Source organism: Zeugodacus cucurbitae, chromosome 4 (assembly GCF_028554725.1).
Source record: "Zeugodacus cucurbitae isolate PBARC_wt_2022May chromosome 4, idZeuCucr1.2, whole genome shotgun sequence".
Taxonomy (NCBI): domain Eukaryota; kingdom Metazoa; phylum Arthropoda; class Insecta; order Diptera; family Tephritidae; genus Zeugodacus; species Zeugodacus cucurbitae.
In genome coordinates this window covers 44,777,510-44,798,651 of record NC_071669.1, presented here as the reverse complement: position 1 = coordinate 44,798,651, position 21,142 = coordinate 44,777,510, and the positions used below count along the sequence as shown (strand labels likewise).

The 21,142-nt window shown below is 34.3% G+C and overlaps 1 protein-coding gene across 4 annotated transcripts in view; it reads right to left on the bottom strand.

The window, feature by feature from the left end:
- The window catches only part of LOC105221101 (serine/threonine-protein kinase NLK2), a 229,718-nt gene that overhangs the window by 35,085 nt on the left and 173,491 nt on the right, over positions 1-21,142 (bottom strand). For all 4 annotated transcript variants that reach the window (XM_054229393.1, XM_054229392.1, XM_011197792.3 and 1 more), the window contains exon 3: positions 7,100-7,229. In XM_054229393.1, the coding sequence (XP_054085368.1) occupies positions 7,100-7,229 (130 nt within the window). The remainder of the gene's footprint in view (positions 1-7,099; positions 7,230-21,142) is intronic.

The window sequence follows — 21,142 nt, the reverse complement described above, 5'->3', positions numbered from 1 at the left end:
AAATCGAAATATTTGCCTTCGATGTTCGATTTTGCCGTATAGTGTATTATGTAAAAGTTTTGTATAAAAGTTTAGATGCTTAACCGAGGTACGGATCTAGGATTCAGTAAAAGCACAGATTCGAAAAAGCTTCATCAAAAATAATGAACTGAAGACGTTAAAAACTGGAGAAGTTCAAAAGTGATTAAAATTAAAATGGAGAAAACATAACGTATAAAAAAAATCGAAACAGCTTTTGACCTTTATTTACATTAAGAAAACTTCTGATCACTACTTTATTATATTTGCCAATTTCAGACATCCCTCTGACGGAGCAAACTTTGAATCCAATAAAATCACAAATATATGAACCACAATTAATCGCTTTGGGCTATTTTAAACCACAACTTCTGAGCGAGCAGAGTATTAGCTTTTAAACTAATGCCAAACCAGATAGCAAAGCGCACAATATTTACATGCCAAATGGCACTGAGGAGTAGAAGCCAAAGAGTTGGTCTAAGCCCAGTAAACTTTGCTGCCATCGAGCCAATTTGATAAAGGAATTTTCAATTCGCAGCAAAACAATTCCGCATAAATCACACGCGCTCACCTCAACTTGTCGTAATAAAGTAAAACAATACAGCAACAACAGCGAAAACAGAAACAACAACAAATAAGAGACATATAGTATAAGTGCGCATGTAGTAGCAAATAGCAAATACGTGCGGCAGACAGAAGAACCAAAAAAAAACGAAAAAATTAAAACAAAAAACAACAAGAATGGAATTAAAATAAAAAATGCAATAACAAAGTGTGGAGCAGAGAACACAAAATGAAAAGCCAAATACATTTGCATGCAGAATGGCGCTTCCCATTGGATTTGCTGTGCTGCATAAAGATGAGCCAGCAACAACAATAGCAACAGCAACAATAGTCACAACAATTTAGTGGTGAACTTGCGGCGCTACAGCAGCATAACAACTAAAGTACAACAGCAACAACATTCAACGTGTATAACAGCAACAATGATAGCGGCAGCAGCAACAGCAACAGCACTGTGTCTGAAAGGTGGCAGCACGGATATACATAAATTTGTACATTAATAGGTTTGCTCGTACATGTATATGTGTGTGTGTGTGTGTGTGAACTATGGTGGGGCCATTCATACAAAATATGCCCCAGACACACACACATCTACATAAGTATCTACACAGGGACTGGCTGCTCTATACTATATATGGAATCGCACAGGTTGCTGCAACATACAGTTGAAACATAACTCTTTGTTGTTGTTGTTGTTCATATATTTTTTGTGTTCTACTATCAGTGTTGCATGCATGTATAGTTTATATGTATTTTTGTTTGTGTGCGAGTATTGGGTTTGTATTATTTTTAAGCACTGATCGATTAAGACCTGACCTGTTTACGAACCGAGCTGCAGGTCTAACGGATGTTGATTACTTTTACGGCCGCAACGTAATGAACTATTTTTATTATTATTTACTACTCACCGTTGATTGTTATTTTTTGTTTTTGTGTATTCACTAATTTACAGCTATTGAGTAATGCCACTTGCAGCAAGGCTGAGAGCATGCGAAAGCCAAAAAATCTTATTTATAGTGAATGATGAAACTTAAAAAAAAATAATAATAATTTAGTACTGATAGATTTTGATTATTCTATAAAAGGTGACCCGATAAACGTCGATTGAAAATAACAAAATAACGATATAGATATTAAACGGTATTTTTTCTAATGTATGAAAAACTATGTATTAGCGAAAGAAATATATGGAAGTTACATAGGAAAACTTTTGACGGTGTTATCGATACCAACAGTAGTTGGTAATTATCGATATTTATCCTGTGTTAACTACCCAACACTAGTTTCTGTTAATATTTATATCAGGGAGTTCTGATCACAGCTACAATCTGCTTGCGAATATTATCGATTTTTATCAATCATCGATAATTAGTCGAATCGATAACTATACAGATATTGCCTAATATTGATCGAGTGAATTCTTCTCACAGCAGTAATCCACTTAATGTTTGACATGTAGTTGGTACCTAATACTATATACAGCTAGGTATGACTATAGAAGACTATCGGGCATTATCGATATTAACAACCAACGATGGTTTATAACTCTAAATTACGACGTTTTCAATGACTAACAGTCACTATTCACTCTCATACTCGTTGAAATTTGGAAGCTATTGACTTTGTGTGTGAGATTATCAATCATTTCATTACAATTTTTTCTGACTTTTAAATCATAAAAGAACGCTCGGTTATCAAATCGATAAAATTATAATACAAATTCTTAGAACTAAATTTCGAGATCTTTGATAGATATATTAATAATAATAGTAACGAAACGTGCAGAAAAAATGAGTTCTACTGACAACTAGTCTTCGATTCGCCACTTCTCAGCTTGTTATGTTTGAGATTTTCTTACTACTAAAATTATTTATTAGCGAGAGAAATAACTAAGTAATAGCGCTTTTAGACAGCCAAATTAATTGATCAATCAAAATTTTTATTCAAAAACACTTTTTTTGCAATTTACGCTGCCGGCAACTCGATAACCGATCAGCTGTTATATATTTTTGTTCAGATGATGCATATTTTTAGCAGCGACATCTACCGTAGCTTTTTTATGAAAAAATACAGGCAATCGCAGATAAAGCACGTATATATAATTACAAATACGGTCTTTGTCGCAGAGTTGCATTTCATTTTCCAGTCAATTAAAATTCAAATAAAAATTAATGCAGATTTTTATTTTGTATAGTAAATCGATCTAATGAGCGTTTTAATCGAGCAGAGGCCGGTTAATTGATGAATTAGCTCCTGTGTAAAAAGGCTATAATCCTCATTTAAATGGCGAAGTCGCTTATTAATCTATCACTCTATATTACTAGTTCGTTCGATTCATCACGCTCTTAGGTTGGGCTTATCGAACCACTTTTAATAGAAATTATCCATTCGTTCATAAGGAGAAAAAAGGGACGATTGTGATCTCCAGGAGGGCATGTTTGATACAGTAACATATTCCAGAAAAAATATTATATCGGAAAAGCATATATTTCAGTTGTTTTTCGAAATAACTCTGCATCGAAAATGTTTTAGATATGTTCTTTACGCTTCGAGGTCATCAGCTTTTGTTAACCAAACAGCTGACAAATGACTGGGGAGCTACTGAACTGTAGATTGTCCCTGCACTGCTAATGAATGAAGAATATGATGGCAAAGCGGAGAGCAATGGTGCGCGGTGCGGGAGTGGTTGTGGGTGTGTTAGACAAGTTCATATTGCTGCTTGACTGATAGACAGCAGTGATGTGGTCGCTGGTTGACTGTCAGCACGCTTACCTAAGGAAAATTGGGTGTGTGCGAACATATGCAGCAACAGCAACAGTAACAGCAACAACAACAATAAAAATTCATGCAACGCACAAAAGGGAAACAGCAGCAATAAAGCGAATCCAATAATAATAACAACAGCAGTGGTTTTTGTATAAAAGCGGATGGGCTGGGCGAAACGTGCAACGGAGACAATCAGGTAGGGCAGGCTGGCAAACGTTTTGGGCCCAAACACAGCTCAGCTCAGCTCGGCTTAGCACAGCAGACAGTTGAGTTTTTGAACGACACAATCACATCGCATGGGATTGAATTATAGAATTCAATCACATTTTTGAAGGGCTGCTCGGCTCGTCGGCGCAAAGTTTTGTCAATGTGCAACACAATGTAATTGCATCTGAGCGAACGCTCAATGAATGTGTGAGGTTATGTGTGCATGAACACGTACAAATATACATATGTATGTGAGTATGTGTGACTATTGCATAATGCTTTTGATGCGTGTAGTATGCGAGGGCTGGCTGCTATACGGTGGCAGTCAAACAGCTCTTGCAAGCAGCAACCATATTTTTTAATACTGTTAAATGCGGTTTTATAGCATGAAATTTATTTCGCCTTTGCTCCGCTCGTTTATTCTCGCATGTATTATGCGATGGCGGTGGTTTGTTCTTTTGCCTTGCTTTGCTAGCTGCCAGCATTTTGATTGATTTGTTGAAAAAAATTCATAAAAGAGTTTTTGTTGTTATTTTTTATTTATTTTTTGGTATCTCTTGTGGTTTGCTGCGCTGGGCAAGGTTGATTGCACTCAGCGTTTGGCTCAATTAAGCAGTTGGGACAGCGTAAAAAAGCGGTTAAGCCACAGAAACTCACACACATTTATGTAAATATGTCTGTGTGTGTTTTCTGTTGAAAAATTACCAACAAATGCTATGCTTGTCGGTTGGACAGGAAATGCAATAAAATGAGTGATTTAAATTAACTAATTTATTTTTTTAAGGGTTTTCAGTGTTTAATGCATTCAGAACATTGAATGCAACATAAAATTGTATTAATTGCTTATAATTCGTAAAGCAAAGAGCAAAGTATTTTATGAGGCATATTGAATATTAAGCCACTAATTACAAAGAACGTCACATTAGCATGGGTACAAGGCGGGACTTTGATGATGGGTGTGTGGTAAGTTTGACTTTGGAAATTTACAACTTTTTAGATTTTCTTTATAACTCACCCGAAGGTTCTTTATTATGATAGAAAGTCATTTTGATATTAATAGTTTTTAGTAAATAAAGCTTCTGTGAGCCGGATACGGTAGATCAAAATTAAACATTTATCCAGATTTTTCAGTTTCTACCAGACAATTTCCTAAATATATAATTTTAGTTAAAGTTTAGTCCACTACTTATTTTCTCCTAGGACAGAATTCACCTTTACTATTTTAATTTTTTTTATTTTAGCACAATTGTACCTAGTATACAATGATTAAATACTAACAACAATTCAATTCTAATTCTTCTTAGTACCTTATTTTGGAAGCGATAAATGCAGGCAATAAAGTTTTAACTTGAGCGACCCCATAGTTGAGCTTCATGGCTTTAGTACTTGATTATATATAAACAGCTTGTTTGCGATTGAAAGCGTGGATCTCCTACCGACTAGATGGTAAAACTTAGCAAATTTTAAACCATGCTCACACCTTTTTTTCTTGACATGCTCTTTTCAGCGAAGTTTAGCATCAAGGGTGATTCCTAGGTACTTAGCATTATTGTGATGTGGTATAGGAGTACCATATATATAAATGGGATGGCATGCTGTATTTTTTAAGTAAAGTCTACTACTATTACTATTTTAAATAACTGTAAAAACCGCTATATTGACTTCCTGTCAAAAGAAAATGAAATCTCCTAACTAATCTAGAATATTCTTATTAATAATAAGTAATATTGGTTTTCTGCAGCAGTTTTCTAAGTCAATGACTCAGGAAATGAACTTGAAATTCAACGTTGTTTCTGCCAAAGCTCAGATCTTAGTTTTTATTGGGTTCAAGGACATCGAGAAGTCAAGATAGTATCAAAGTGATCCTGATTAATGTATAATATTTATTGGCACACTAAAAAACCACGTAAATGACCAGTAGACGACCTTCCGAATTATCTAGTAATAAAACTGTACAACACTCCGCTGGGTATTGGAGCTATTTTTCCAGAAGATTGCGACCTAAGTAAAAAAATTGCGTTCTTCGAAGTTAGCCTCCAAAATCGAAATATTTGGTTTCGAAGTTCGAAAAAGGCTTTTTTTAATATCAATCAATTTTTAATTCGAAAATCGGAGAATTTAATTTCATTACTTGTGTCTCAATCTCCCGGAAAAAATCAGTTTGGTTGATTTTGTCGTATAATTTAATGAATTAAATATGGCTTCATCTAGATACATTGATGATTGAAATCTCCCAGATGTAGTCATGTTAGTTACTATTAGATTCAGTATTTCTGTTGAATATAGGACTATTTCGAACGGTTTATTCGAAATAAAAGTGATAGTTTAAGTGATAGATTGGCTCTCCTAACAACAGCGAGAGAAGAGAGGACAATGAGATGGTATTCATGAAAATATGTGCTAAAAGACCTTCAGCAACTTTTGGAAAATATAAAAGGATGAGACAGTTTATGCACTTATGTAATGATTATCTGAATATAATCGAAATTCCAAAGAAAAACGTTTTCTTTGACAAAGTGATAATATGTAAAAGTTGCTTACAACTGTCAACTGAGTGCTTATGACAATAATATGATACTCTTTAGGAAATTATTTGATGCACTTTTATTTTTCCATTTCATTTAATAAAAAACTGCAATTGTTATACTTGTTTACCTTTGTTTGCTCGCTAGTATAGCTATCTATATGTTTGAAAGTGTCTCGAATTTTTGCGAATATTTCGCTCCAAAAGCGCATTCAATACATTAAAAGCGTTCAAATGGCGCATTTCGTGTTGTAAGCAGCTATGCACGAACAGCAGTAATACTATTATGTAATGCTTATGCGCCTATTGATATGCAATGGAATTGTAAATAAAGTCTACAATTCAATTGAAAAGACGAATGCGAGCGCTGCTTTTTCCGAATTGTACAGCAAATGTGTATTAAATTGCAAGCGATTGTGGCAAACAAAAGTGTACACGTACGCACATGTACGCATATATGTATGTATAGAGATACAACAACAAATAGCATTTTCCATGCAAACGCGCGTTGTCGCTGCCGCGTGCTATGAAAACGCAATTCATTTGGCATTTTTCGTAAATGTAAAATGCGCAGCGCAGCCATTCAAACGTTCTGAAATTACAATAACGCGAACATTTTACATATATATGTACATAAATGAATATATATTTGTGTGTATTAAAAATTCATACACTAGATATAAAGCACAAAAGCGAGTGCCAATGTTGCCATATTTGATATTTTTGTTAATTTTTATAAAAATATTTGTTGAAAATTTATTTTTCACGAACAATTTCGACCACAGTGCTTAGAGATGCGAATGAAATTCATCACTCTTGCGCGCAAAGCTTTCGCAATTTCATCTTTTTTAATATTGACTGCGCTGAATTTGAATTTAATGAATGTCAATGCATTTTTTCCCTGAAATAAAGAATTGCGTTGCATATTTCAGCGGTTTAAGCATTCATAGTCGTGCATATTATTCAATGCAAACATTTTAAGAAGTCAAAAATAAAATGGGTTTTTGTTGTTGTACTTACATTTTCATGCTTGAAAAAGCAGAGCATTTTCAATTCACGGAAAACTCGTTTCGATGAGACCAGCGACTGAAAGACATTTGGAAGCTTTTTGAGTGCAACACGTCGTCCATCGCGTGGATCTGTGACAGCCCTGTAAAGAGAATGCAAAGAAAGAAAGGAAAGAAATATGTTAATAAAAGAAATTTGAAGTGGAGTAAGTATTCTAAATTGTAAGATAGATTATTGTGAACATTTTATAAATATATAAAAATCATCAGAAGATTTTAAGTAATATCTCGTAGAATATTTTTGTGGTAAATTTTAAATACAGTTGAACTACCCTAACTCGAATAACCATAATACACACAAAAACTTCGAGTTAGAGAGACTTCGAGTTACGGAAGGTAATTTGTATGAAATTTGACTTCTATTGCCAATTCAAGAGTTCGAGTTATGGAGATCTTCGAGTTATGGAAGTTCAACTGTAATTATAAATGTGTTTTATTAATATTACAAAAGTTTATTTTATATGGGGGTTTTCTGAGGGTAGGTATTACGTTATTGAATATTAAAAATCAAATATTTTTGAAACATTGATTTTCTATTTGAAATCACAATATTCAATACAAAAAGCACCAGTAAAAATAGGCCCCGAGACTTTTACTCCTTTCATAAAAATTCAATATCGAGGGCCTTTTAAATTCGGTATTTTTCTTTGGTGGGTTCATTAGGTTATATTTCAATGTTTTTATTTGAAGAATCCAATTAATTTCCTTGAGGATCCTATATTGCATAGTCGCAATGGTTTAAGGTAATTCTTGGTACTGACTGAACTGGGATGTGTGTGAGATATCTGATCTGGCTTAGGCACATTATGAAGGAAGAGACATTTTAAAGTTGAATTTAGTCTTTAGACTTCTTTTTCTTTGCAGATTCCTAAATATCTGTTTTATGTGGCGAAATAACCCCAAAGACTGAATATTAACTATGCTCACTTAACTCAAGAACTACTCGACCGATTAAGATGATCTTTGATGTGATGAATTTGTCGCTGCCAGGAATAGCAAAATAACTATTAAAATATATCAAACTGAAAGATTTTATAAATAAAAAAAGTAAATTTAAAATATATTAAAATATCTCGAAAATACTCGAATCGAAACGTAAAAATAATATAAAAAATAGAAACGATTGATATATCTGAAGGTCTGATATATTCCTTTGTTAGACACTAAAATATTTAACGTTCGTTTGGAATATATTTTCCAAGAATTGGAATTCTTTTACAAAACCTTAAGGGGTTATATACAGTAAGAATTTTCAAAAAATCGATTTTTTTTTATTTCATTTTCTTAATGTACATATATTTAAGAATAAACACAGAAAATTTCATATCGTTCCGGTGAATATTTTCAAAGTTACAAGCAAATGAAAAATTTGAAAAGGCGTTTCAGAGTGCTTGGAAGTACAAGGTCCAAACTTTAAACGCGTTTTTCTCAAAATGGTGTTTTTAAAGTCGGTGACCAACATTACTCGAAAACGGCTAGACCGATTAGTCTCAAATTTTAACACGACCTTCTTAAATATATTTTTTAGTAGATGATCGAAGATTTTTGCTCTCCGATAAATATTTTTTTTTATAAACAATTTAAGGCCGAAATTTCGGTGAAGAATCGATTTTTTTTTTTTGAGAAACCGCCATTTTGTCAAAAAATTTTATTATGCTTATTCCTTCGATTAATTACTAGATTTAACATTATTTTAACGAAATCAGTTTGGTTTTTTAATTTCGGATGATCCAGTTCCGAGATATAGTGGTCACCGCAAAACGTCTTTTTTGAGAGGAGCTCCTGGAGATCAGCTGTAGCTCTTTTTCAAATAAATATTTTTGCTAGTACTAAATCTTAAAATACAGTTAAAAGATACCATAATATGTGTGTAAATTTTTGGATCAATAAATTCAAAAGTTTTCTCAGAAAAAAATCTGGAAAATTCACTTTTTTTCGGCCGTCTAACTGTATATAACCCCTTAAAGCAAAAAATTCTAATTTTTAACGAAAAAATTAGTCTTCCAAAAACTAATTCCTCAATTTTAAGCATACTTCCTAAAATTCCAGAAAATACCAAATTTTATGCTGCTTAACCGCCTAAAACTATGCACAGCATACATATTAACCCTTAAAAGGAAATAATGTATATATGTGTGTGTATTTGGTGGACCCAAACTATGTGCATGCAAAAATTTAAATCAAATTATTCAAGCTAGAAATCAACAAACAACAAATCAAGTCAACAAAGTTGACTAAAGGAAAAACATTTGCAGAGCACGTAAATATTTTGAAGTCTCTTCACACACACACAAACAAATATGTATGCTTGAGTATTAGGAGCGTGTAGGCACGTTAGGCGCTTGCTTACTCTCTGGCCATTTCTTAATTTCTTTCGTTGTTGTCTGTTGGACGGCGCACAACACAGGTTATGCTTGTTGTTGTTGCTTTTTTCTTCTACTTTTTGTAAACTTACTTTGCACAGTTCTTCTTTTTGAACTTTAAAACTGTAAACAAAATACTAAAAACATTGTTTACATGGCGCCACAAAAGCACAAAACATCACAGTACAACAACAAGAACAACAACAACAACAAATATTATTGTATATGAGGCTTAACTCGCTACGCGACGCAATTCAAGTCGACTCGACAAAAATACAAAACGATGTCTGCGCGTTTTTGTTGACCCCCCGTTGACTGCAGCGTCTTGCACATAAGAAAAGGTAATCACATATACGTGACGCACGCACACATGAATGCATGCAAAGTGAAGTAAGTATCGGTATAAGCACATAAGTAGATACATAAATAAAGGCGAAGTACAAAGAAGAAAGAAGGGACTTGAACAGCGAAGTGGAGTTAAAATGAAACATAAACTGAATGGATACAGTTAGAATAAGTTTGGAGTGGATGGGCACCGCGCGGGGGATGGCACAAGTGTTGTCGTCAAAACAAAGACGACTTTAAGGAAGGACTGAGTAGCTGACTTAGTTAGGGGAGCTAAAAGGGGTGGCAGAAGACGCCAAGCGTTTAGTTCAACGAACCCAAGATATTCAATGAGTAATATTGAGGAGGAATAACAAAAAGAAGGAACGAGGAAGTAGAAGTAGAAGTATAAGAATATGGATATTTCCTGGCTGTGAAAGGAAGCGGTGCGAAAGGAAGAGAGAGGGAGAAAGAGAAGAAGTCAAATGTTAACATGGCATAGTGGGAGAAGCTAGTAAGTATTTTATAATCTTTTTGCTTGAAAAATAGAAGTCCAATTATTTTAGAATACAAAATAAAAAATATATATTCGAAAATTGATTTTCTGTACTTTTTACATTACTTTTTGTCTCTTATTGATGGACTAATCGATTTTAAAAATAATTTCAACAAATATTTTTTCTAAATTCGAAAATTTCGAAGAATATTTTTAAATTTCAAAATTTTGAAAATCAAAAAAATTTGTTTCAATTCGAAGATTACGAATAAATTTTGAGTTCGAAAATTTGGAAAAATATTTGTATATTTGAAAGTTTTGAAAATCAGAAAAAATTGTTTCAATTCGAAAGTTACGAAATATGTTTCAAAATTTGAAAATTTCGAAAATAAAAAAAAATTAAATTCGAAATTTATTTTTAAATTCGAAAATTCTGAAAAATATGTATGTTTTTCTAAAATCATTTTCTGCATTATAATTGTATCAACGCACCTCCGTATTTAATTTAAAAATTCGAATATCAAAAAAAATTTAAATTCGAAAAAGAAGTTTTAATTTCGAAAATTGCGAAAAATATTTTTATATTTGAAAATTTCGAAAATCAAACAAATTTGTTTTAGTTCGAAAATTACGAAAAATATGTTTAAATTTGAAAATTTCGAAAATTAAAAAAATTAAATTCGAAATTTATTTTAAATTCGAAAATTCCGAATTATATGTTTGTTTTTCTAAAATCATTTTCTGCATTATAATTGACGCAACGCACTACTGTAAAACGGGAAATTGCAAAGTTGGCACCTAAACTCGAAAACAACGGCACAACAACAAGCACGACACATAACCACCCCCCTCAGCCTGCCTGTACATATTATTATTATTGTTTTCCATTTATTGTTTTAAGCTTTTTGCGTTGCATTGCTTGGCGGACAGGGAGCGCTTGAAGTGTAACACGAGCCGCGGGCAGCGAGTAAAGCCTAAGTGGCGCCAATTCAATTGAATTGGGGTGGCAAAAGCGAATATGCGCATAAATAATGAATTAGACAAGGGAGAAACGAAACGAAAACGTTGACGCAAAGGGATGAGTAAGGTGCTTAGGGCCATGCTTGCGAAGAAAAAAATAAAGAAAGGTAACTGGCTGGTTGGGCGCTGAAAAGTATGCAATATTTAATGGAAAATTAATTAATCTACTAAAAGTTCAGACTGTCTGTCTGTGGACATTTTGATGCACAATAAGTGACATAAATTTGCTTAGATAAATATTTTAAGAAATGTAAGAAAATAGAATTTACATGTGGATTTGAGGTAAATTGCATATTTTGTCATCACAAAGCTTAAGAACTGATGTTATTGATTTTTATATTAGATATTTAGTAGATATTTGAGTAATGATAATATTGAAAAAGAGTTGCCATATATAGTATATTTAAATATAAAAAATTTAAACAAAAAAGCTTTGATTAAACTATGTTATCCTTATAAAGAACTCACTTTTGTTATAACTTTAGCTTTTATGGTATCTTTACAGAAAGATGGCAACTCTATTCAAAAAGCTTGAAAAACAAACCTCCAAAAAGCACGACGTTAAACAAAGCGTATTACGAATGGACATTAAAAATACGGAAGTAAAATGCTGTTAAAGAACAGTTAAAGACAACAAAAACAGAGGATAAGAAACAAATAAATACCAGCTAAAGAATTGTGTCGTTGGGCCAAAAGCTCAGTTGTGAGACAAAAGTGCTACAGATATACACACATCGGTACATCGTGTATGACCTCACATGCACTCACACACAATACATATATACCAGTACAACTTTTAAAGCGCCAGTGGACAATTCACACAGCCGGACGCACGCTCTGCGTGGCAGAGAGAGTTAAAAACCGAAAAAAAATAACAAGGAAACACACACACACATGTACATAGGTATGCATGTGCGCCGCTGCTGCATACTGACAGGCGCATAACGGCAGTAAACAATTGCTGAGTGCTTCCTCAGCTGCTACAAATGTGAAATAACGAAAAGAGGAAAAAACAAAAAAGAATGTGAGTAAAAGGATTTTCACATGAAATCGTCTCAATGCGCTGCGGGGCAGCCAGCGGCAAACTGGCGCACGTGAGTAAAAAAGCGCTGCGAAATGACAAAAAAAAAAATAACAACAAGTAAGTGGAGAAAACACAGTGCCACGCAGCCAGAGCGTGGGCGAAAAGTCAGTAACAAAAACTTTCAACACAACTCGGCGCAGTAGTGACAAGCTCACGTGGCTGTGCGCCTGATATGATGCAACAATTTACGCAACGTTGTTGTTGGCGCACATTTTTGCGCTTTTATTAAATTACTTCATTTATTATACATGTCTACACATACATACAACCATTTGCACTTTTGTGTGCGGCGTATTTTGCGATTTAAACGCTTTATGCGCCTAAATGTAGGCAATCTTTTTTTTTGCAACTCACGTATTATGCTTTGCAATTTTCCGAGACTATTTATTTTAGCGTGTTTGCATTAAGCGTGAATTAAAACAAATATATAACAAATATTTGGAATTTTCTTTATAAAAAAATCAAATAATTGGATTAGCAATGCAGGTGTATATCGAGATACATACAAAAGTATAAATAAATGCCTGAAAAAGTGATGCATATTAAACATTTAAATGCTGGAAATGTTAAACAAATGTTTATATTTGCGATATTTCAGCCAGAAGAGCTGGAGAGAAAGCAATGAAAAAGCGATAAAGCAAGTAATAAAATTACAAACACAGACAAACACACACATACATGAGCACATGTGATAATATTAACTCAAAGGCAATAAAAATGAAATTCGTAATCGAAAATGTGTTGGACGAAGCATTTTAAAAGGCAAATAAAATTCGGGAAAAACACACACACATACATTCACATAGTCACAGCAAACAAGTTGCATATTTGCCGAAGCAAGAATGGCATAGTAAAATCTAAAATTTGCCAATTGAAATGCACAAACACACATTTAACTCCGTGCCGCAGTGGCAGCAAAAATTACAATAAAAACAATAGCAACAAGAATTACAACAACACCAAAAAACCAACAGTGCCAACATTTGCTGCAAAATCAACAGCAAGGTGGAAGTTTGATTTGTGCAAGCAGCATGTGACAACACAAAAACAACAAAGTTCAATTTGAAAATCAAAAAATACAAAAAAAAAAAATAAAAATGAAAAGAGTAAATCAACTGACAGAAATCCAGAGCAATGGACAGCAAATGAACAACGTGGCAGGTACATGCTGCACAGGACATTGGACGAGCCGGCTCGTAAACGAGACAATCAAACAGAGACAGAGACAGAGACATTTACAGACAGACAGACAACTCGTTTGGCATGAGTTTCAATTTACGAAGCTAATTAAATGCAACAATGACTCATGCAATCCAACGATGAAAATAGATATTTTTTGTGTGGGAGATGGGAAAAAAATTGCAGAAAATAAAAATGGTAAAATTGTAATGGAAAATGGAGAAAAAGTTTAAAGGGATAATTGAAGTAACAAATGTTACTTCCGACTCGAAAAGTTGTTCATCAATATGAGCAGACATCAAATACAAGTGGACCTTTTCGTATTTTTGTTGTATTTCGAAATGCGATAAATGAATGAACAATACTTCAAATACATTTTTTATAATGGAAGCTAATAATACTTTACAATATATTTCATTAAACTTTTGTAGATAAACTGTAGCCTTTATTTCATTTTCTCGAATTATTAATATTTTAATAACAATTTAAATTTCTGTTGAGGTGCTTCTCTAGAAAACTGAATTACTGTGTTGCGTAGCCTAATCCCCGCGGCTCCTTCTCTATCCGCATTCCTACGAAAGAAATGTGGGCTGGTCGAAGCCGGTGGAGAAGAGACGCGGCAACCTTTTTCACAGATGGATCTAAGTTCAAAGGGAAAGTTGGAGGAAGAGTCCTCTGCAAGGAGCTTGACGTCAAGTACAGCTTTAGGCTGCCAGATTACTGCAGCGTTTTTCAAGCGGAGGTGGCAGCCATAAAGGCAGCATCTGATTATCTGAGGTTACTCAGATGCGCTTCCTCTGTCAGAAAGGTGAGCATTCATTTGGTCAGCAGAGCGGTAATCCTGGCCATGTGCTCGCTGACAGTTCGCTCAAAGAAAGTCAAGGAGTCCTTAGCCTCTCTATCCGTAGCTTCTAGCTACTTTAATATAATACTCGTTCGGGTCCCAGACCATAGGGATATAGCTAGAAACTACAAAGCCGATGAGCAATCTCATCAGAGTGGGAACAAACTGGTGCCCCGCTATGCACATGGCTCTCTGCATTGGATCAATGGTTAAATGAGCTCGGTAGGCGTTGAAAATAAATTCGTACGTAGGTGGATCGCAGGAGATCCAATGAGCTATTTGCTCTCAATAAGGTTCAGCTGGTCGTGATAATAGGTGTCATCACTGGCCACTGCCCGATGGAGTTACATGCCGTGAGGCTGAATATGCTAAAGGATTCAAATTGCCAAAGTTTTATGGAAGAAAGAGAGATTGAGTAATTGAGACACTTTCTTCTTAATTGTCCAGCTTTCGCTAGACTGCGGCGGAAATAAATATGGCAGGAGAAACTTCCATGCGATCTAAATAGAGAATTGCGATTCTCAAAATGTTACTAGCTCTTTAAGTTCCTCCAATGTACTTTCACGTAGCTTAAAGTTAATTTTTTTTTTCAATTAAAGAATTCTAAATTATCATCGCTTACTTTACTGTCACTTGTTGTTTTCCAGAAATATTATTATTAATTGTTTTGTAGAAATTTTATTCATATTTCTCTTTCTTTATATTTCCTCTCTCTCTATATATCTCTTTCTCAAATTATATTCCAAATGCTCAGTGTTTGTTTTTGGTAGCAAGATTACAGATACTTCAATCACTAGATAGCTGGTAAATAGCTATAGAAACTATCTGAGCAAACTAATGAGTTTTCCTGAGATTCTCGCAGAAGACTCTGAATTTCAATAACCTTAACTTGAGAAGCGAAACATTTTAAGAAGTCAGAAATTGCGTGAGAAATTTCTTATTTTGATTACAAATGATAAGTGGGGGAAATAAAATTTTAGTGGAGGATTGAAATTTGTAATTTTTTGTAAGTTTTATTTCGCTTTTTTTGGATTCCTTAATTGGTACAAACTTCAGCAAATTAAATTCGTTAATTGACAAATGTGATTGTCGTGCACTTTTTATCTTATTTATAATGCTTGCTGAAATAAATATTATGTATCTTAATTTCAAACAATTGGATATACATTTATATATACTATTAGATATATATTGGCTTGTGCTCGTTTGACATATCAAATTTCTATAAATATTTCCCACTTCGTTCAAAGGTTAAGCTGCTTCCTTAAACACTTCCTGGAAATTTACATTCAATATAATTCGACTGGAAATACTCAAATACATATACTCATGCAGAGTAAATAAAACTTGATTGCTTCAGCAAAAATAAATAGTAATAAGCATTGTGGAAATCAACTCCATTTCAGATTTAATTACTTCTGCTCATAAATTTTAAGCATGAAATCACAGCAACAATTATGCAACATCTATCAAAATTGGATTTATTTCGACAAATTATGCCAATTGCTTGGACAGCGGTCAAGTGTGTTAACATATTCGGAACCATGAGGAATGTGAGTATGTATATAAGTATGAGTGAATGTATCGGTATATTTGTATGCATATGAAATCGCATAAATTCATAACTGTAATTATTGTTAAATGCATGCAGGATGAGCATTCAAATCTATATTATAAATCTGCATACACAGCTTCACACACACATATATATACATATGTTTCCATTTCAAAATGACTCACGAAGCATATGCACACATTCGCCGGTGTACAATTTGCTGTCACTGCAGCTGATGCGGCTAAATGCCTTGCTACTGGCCAACTTTGCTTATACAGCAACTGCAAAGCTCCACCCGCAACACCCCTTCCCGCACTCAGCTGTATTGACTCCATCAAGCTGCGGCTGCTGTGTTAAGCACACAACAGAATTCGTGGAAAATAATCAAAGATCTGACAATGGGGCAAATGAGATTCGAAAAACCGGATAAAGAGGAAATAAGCAAAATTTACAGCAACAACAGCAACAACAACAAGCTGAATGAGAATAAAAATCAGCAAAAAGTGATAAAAGTGAATGAGTAAAAACTTCACAGTTTCAAGCTGCCGTTGCCGCTGCTAACAGCGGAGTGTTCTAAAGCGCTGCTCCACGAGTGCTGTTGAAATATGCTTCATGCTTGTGTGGGTGTGTGTCGCACCATCCACTGCAGTGCAGCTACTTTAGCCGCGCGCTATGAGCCGCCACTTGAGTTCGGTGGCTGTGTGGCAGCTAGTTTAGTTGCTACATCAGCGCTACAGATCCATTCACATGATGGATGACAGAGTGTTCATTGTCTGCGGTACTCACTCGCGCCGCGCTCATCCTGCCGTTGGTCAGCGGGCAGACAGCCAGCGGCAGGCAATCGCCGATCAGCCTGCAATTGCGCGAGCGTGGAACAATGTGTGGAAGCTGAGATGCTTAGCCCGGCAGCTTATGTTCTGTAGAGCGTGCTTTTTTGCTTTGGTTTTTGTTTCCTTTGCCTCATCTAACACGTGTAATAATGCGCAGCTTCTGCTTGCAACTTTTCGCTCACTTTTCTTATAATTTTTCTTTTTTTTTTCACTTGCCCGCATTTATAATTCTTTTTCTTGCTCAGCACTCTTTAGCCATAACTGGCTTGTAGCTGAGTTTATTTTTATTTTTTAGAAGAATTTCTTCGTTTTGCTGCCTCTGCCGTTGTCCTTCGCGTAAAACGCAGTTAATGGAAATTCATTTATCATTTCTCTGTGGGGGAGGAGTGCTGGAGCGCTGCACATCACACACCGTACCTTGTAATCAATTTAATGAGCTACACTATGTTACCACAAAGAGAATTTGAAGAAAGTCTGCTTATTGGGAAACAGTTTGCGCTGGATATGTCTATCATAAAACTTTTCAGAATTATACGTAAGTTTTTACGTTCCTCGGAAAGGCCATCAGTCTAAAAACTACTCTCTTTCAGTTTTATGATACTAACTTTGAATTGAGGAACATTTGTAGATCCAGCATTATTTTCATATGCTAATTAAATTCGATTCGAAGACAGACTCCCTAAGGAATTAACATTCATATATACAGAAACGATATTTCCTCACCGTCTATCGTAAGTCCGTCAGAACTACGTTACTGGAACGGATCCGTATTTTTTCAGGTCAAATATACTCAATTCGGCAGGGTTCTTCAAAATTATTTGAAGGGTAGAATTTGTGGACTTGTTTAAAAAATATGATTTTAGAACAGGTCCCGAAAATGATTTTGTCTAACCTACCCAGATAATAAGAGACACTTTATAGTGTCATAGAGCTTGGGATTCAGTGGTCTTCAATCACAGAATATGTGCTAGATCTCTCTTTCTTCGGAGGTTATATCCGAATGTAGTCGAGGGTTGTGGAAGAGAACATGCTTTATATTTATAGATATTTATAAGTTCATTAGAAATCCTAAGAGTTCTCACCGAAAACACGTTCAGGAGCGAAAGATCCAACACCTTTGATTTCAAGATGGATTGTATAGAATAAATGATAGTTGAAAGTAGAGTTTAGGAGTTTTTTCTCCTGAAACAATTTCAATGAAAGTAGAAAACAAGAAGAAATTAATCGTTTTTCAGATTGCTCATAAAATCAATGTTAAAACGAAAGGATTATTCACTCAAATATATTTATAAGTCGTCTACATCTAAACTATCAAAACTAAAGAAAAGGAGCTTATAGCGTTTTTAGACAGCCAAATAAATTGATCAATTTAAATTTAAATCGAGAAACCCTTTTTTGCCGTTTATACTGCCGGCTACTCGATTTACGATCAGCTGTTATACATTTTTGTTTTTGCTTTTCATAAGAAGTTGGTAATTTCATCAGCTGATTATTATTTTTCAGCAGCGCCATCTACCGTCCAGTAGTATTAATGCTATTTTATCAAAAAATTCAGCCAATCACAGACAGAGAACGTATTTTTAATTTTCAAGTCGATTTAAATTCAATTTAAAATAAATGGAGATTTTATTTTGTATGGTAAATCGATATCAATAAGCGTTTAAATCGAACAGAGGCCAGTAAATTGATCAATTTGCTTCTGTCTAAAAACGCTATTAATTTGTAAAACAAATATTGAAGGCAGTAAGAACAAGACACTTATGGGCGTCAAAGGGATGTTCGAAGATGTTATTGGATGGCTTTGGTAGTAAAGTAATCAAAGAAAGAATCTCCGAAGCTTACAAAAGAAGGATACGAATACAGTTATCAATATTTTGAAATATCTAAGTCAGTATTATAAAAACTTACTGTTACTTATCGACATTCGGACAAAACATCTTAATGTCCAATACACACGCTTTCAAGAACTCTATGTTACATAGTGTAGCGCATCATCATCACTCAAACCAAGAGGCGACGTTGGAAATACTTACAAGTGATAAAATTGTATGCGGTCATCTATCACTCAGCGGCAGCGCACTCGACACGGTCGGCGAGTGACCAAGTAAGTACATCCTCGTACATTGTCTCGGCATTTCACGCATTATGACGACGGGCCACACTTGATGGAATTCCCAGTCAAGAACAACCGACGATAGGCTACACCGAACAGATTGTCTTTTTATTGCATTAGTGCCGTAATCTCGGTTCATTCATTTTCGTGCGGCAATAAAAAGAAAATTGAAGGGTATAAAAGTGAAGAACAACAAATAATAAAAATGGAGATAAATCATATGAGCCGAAGGAAAACATGCGCCTATCGTGCAAACAAAACATGAAAATTGAAAATGTAAAGAAACAAAAGCAACAAGAAAAGCAGCAGGAAAGGCAATAAAGAATCACTAAAATAATGTGTCATTATTTAAGCATGAAAGCAAGGTCTGCATGCGGACACTTAAAAGTGCGTCTGTTTGTGCGGCTAAGTGAAATAGAAATATCTTACGCACGACAAACGCAAATCAATCAAGCTGAATGCCGCACTATATTTGAGTAAGTGTATTCGGGGTACTAGAGTCCCCCTCAATGCTTAATGCACTCATACTCCGACCTTTCTTGCTCGATTGCCTCCACACACACTCACACGCCGCCAATCGCCGTCTTTTGTCTAGGCTCTAGGGTGATTTGCCGGCCGGTCAGACGGTCAATCAGCCGCTTTTGACATGCCTAAATGACGTACGGTTCATCTGGTTAATTGACCGACTGCCTGTCTGGGTACTACTTTAGTCTATTTCTCTGTCTGTCCGCCCGGTTGGTGCCCATATGAAATTAACAAATAACCAGCACAAATTGATAATTCAGTGCAATAACAACACGCAATGCGAGTATTATGTGTGTGTGTGTGTGTATGTGTACGCCCAGGTATCACTTTAATAATTTCCTGATCTTTCTTGAGAATTGTATGTGAAAAATGTTCAATTTAGTCACGCATTATTAACAATTGTTGTCGATGATTATAAATTATAACAACACGCATTTGAGTGTTTTTGTTGTTGTAGTTTGTACAAAATATGCGTTGGCTGATGTGGTCACATGATATAGATATGTGTACATTCAAGCATAAAATTATACTTATGAGTAATAATTTTGTTTTTCGAATAAAAATATGAACTTTATGGCCCAGTTGTGGCATACAGAAATTTAAGTGTTGTGTTATAAATTGAAACTACGAAGCGATTATAAATTTTGTAGGCATTTATATGCAATTGTAAAGAAAACTAATAAACAATTAAGTTCCACATTATTTCAGGTGAAACGAAATATTGGATATGCTCTCACTTTATAGCCACTTACTCAGTGTTATAATGGGTGTTTCAAAAAGCCTGTAGACAAGCTATTCTCAAAAATTCAAAAATAATACATTCATAATATTAATATTTTTTAAATAAAATAAAAATAAATTTCAAATATGCATAATATTATATTTTATAAAATTTAAATTTAGGATATTCTGAAATTGTAAATTTTGAATGCTATAAACAACGAATTGGGTGCCTCGCTCATATTTACTTAAAATAGATTAATTTAAAGAGCTCTTTTTTTAATTTCTTTTACTTAAAATAGATTAATTTAAAGACCTCTTTTTTTAATTTCTAACCCTTAATGATTTCCTCTAACATATCAAGTTGTACATAATTTGAGCAATTATCTGTCAAAAATATCAAAATTGTTCCAATCTGGCAAAATACCCTTACGTGGAATCTCTTAGCACGTCTTGCTTGCCATTATATCGAAAATACTTCCATCAAAAGTCTATACTTTCCATCGATCTATTAACTCCTGTGTTACATATATTTTTAAGGCAACTATCTAACGATATTCTAACATTCCAGCAACCTGTAACTTATTAATACATATAACATAAAGAAATTGGAACAGATAGTTATGGCTCAGGGTTCATAAGAAAATTGTTACTCAATTCGCTCTCCAATCAGTAATAACAGTTAATTTAATTAATTATAATTGCAAATTTCGACTCGCAAGAGTAATGCACGGAGAGCAACAAAAGGCTGGTTTCAGATTGTTGTTCGAAGCTTCTTCAATTTTATTTTTTCTTAATTAAACAAAAATCAATAGTTCAAAAGCAGATACAAGAAAAAAAGTGTTCTATGTAAAATCAATAAGCCCTGTAGTTATTACTTTGTGAAACATTTATGTACAGAAGAAGCCAAGAATACACATAGAAATAGTCATTACAACCTCAA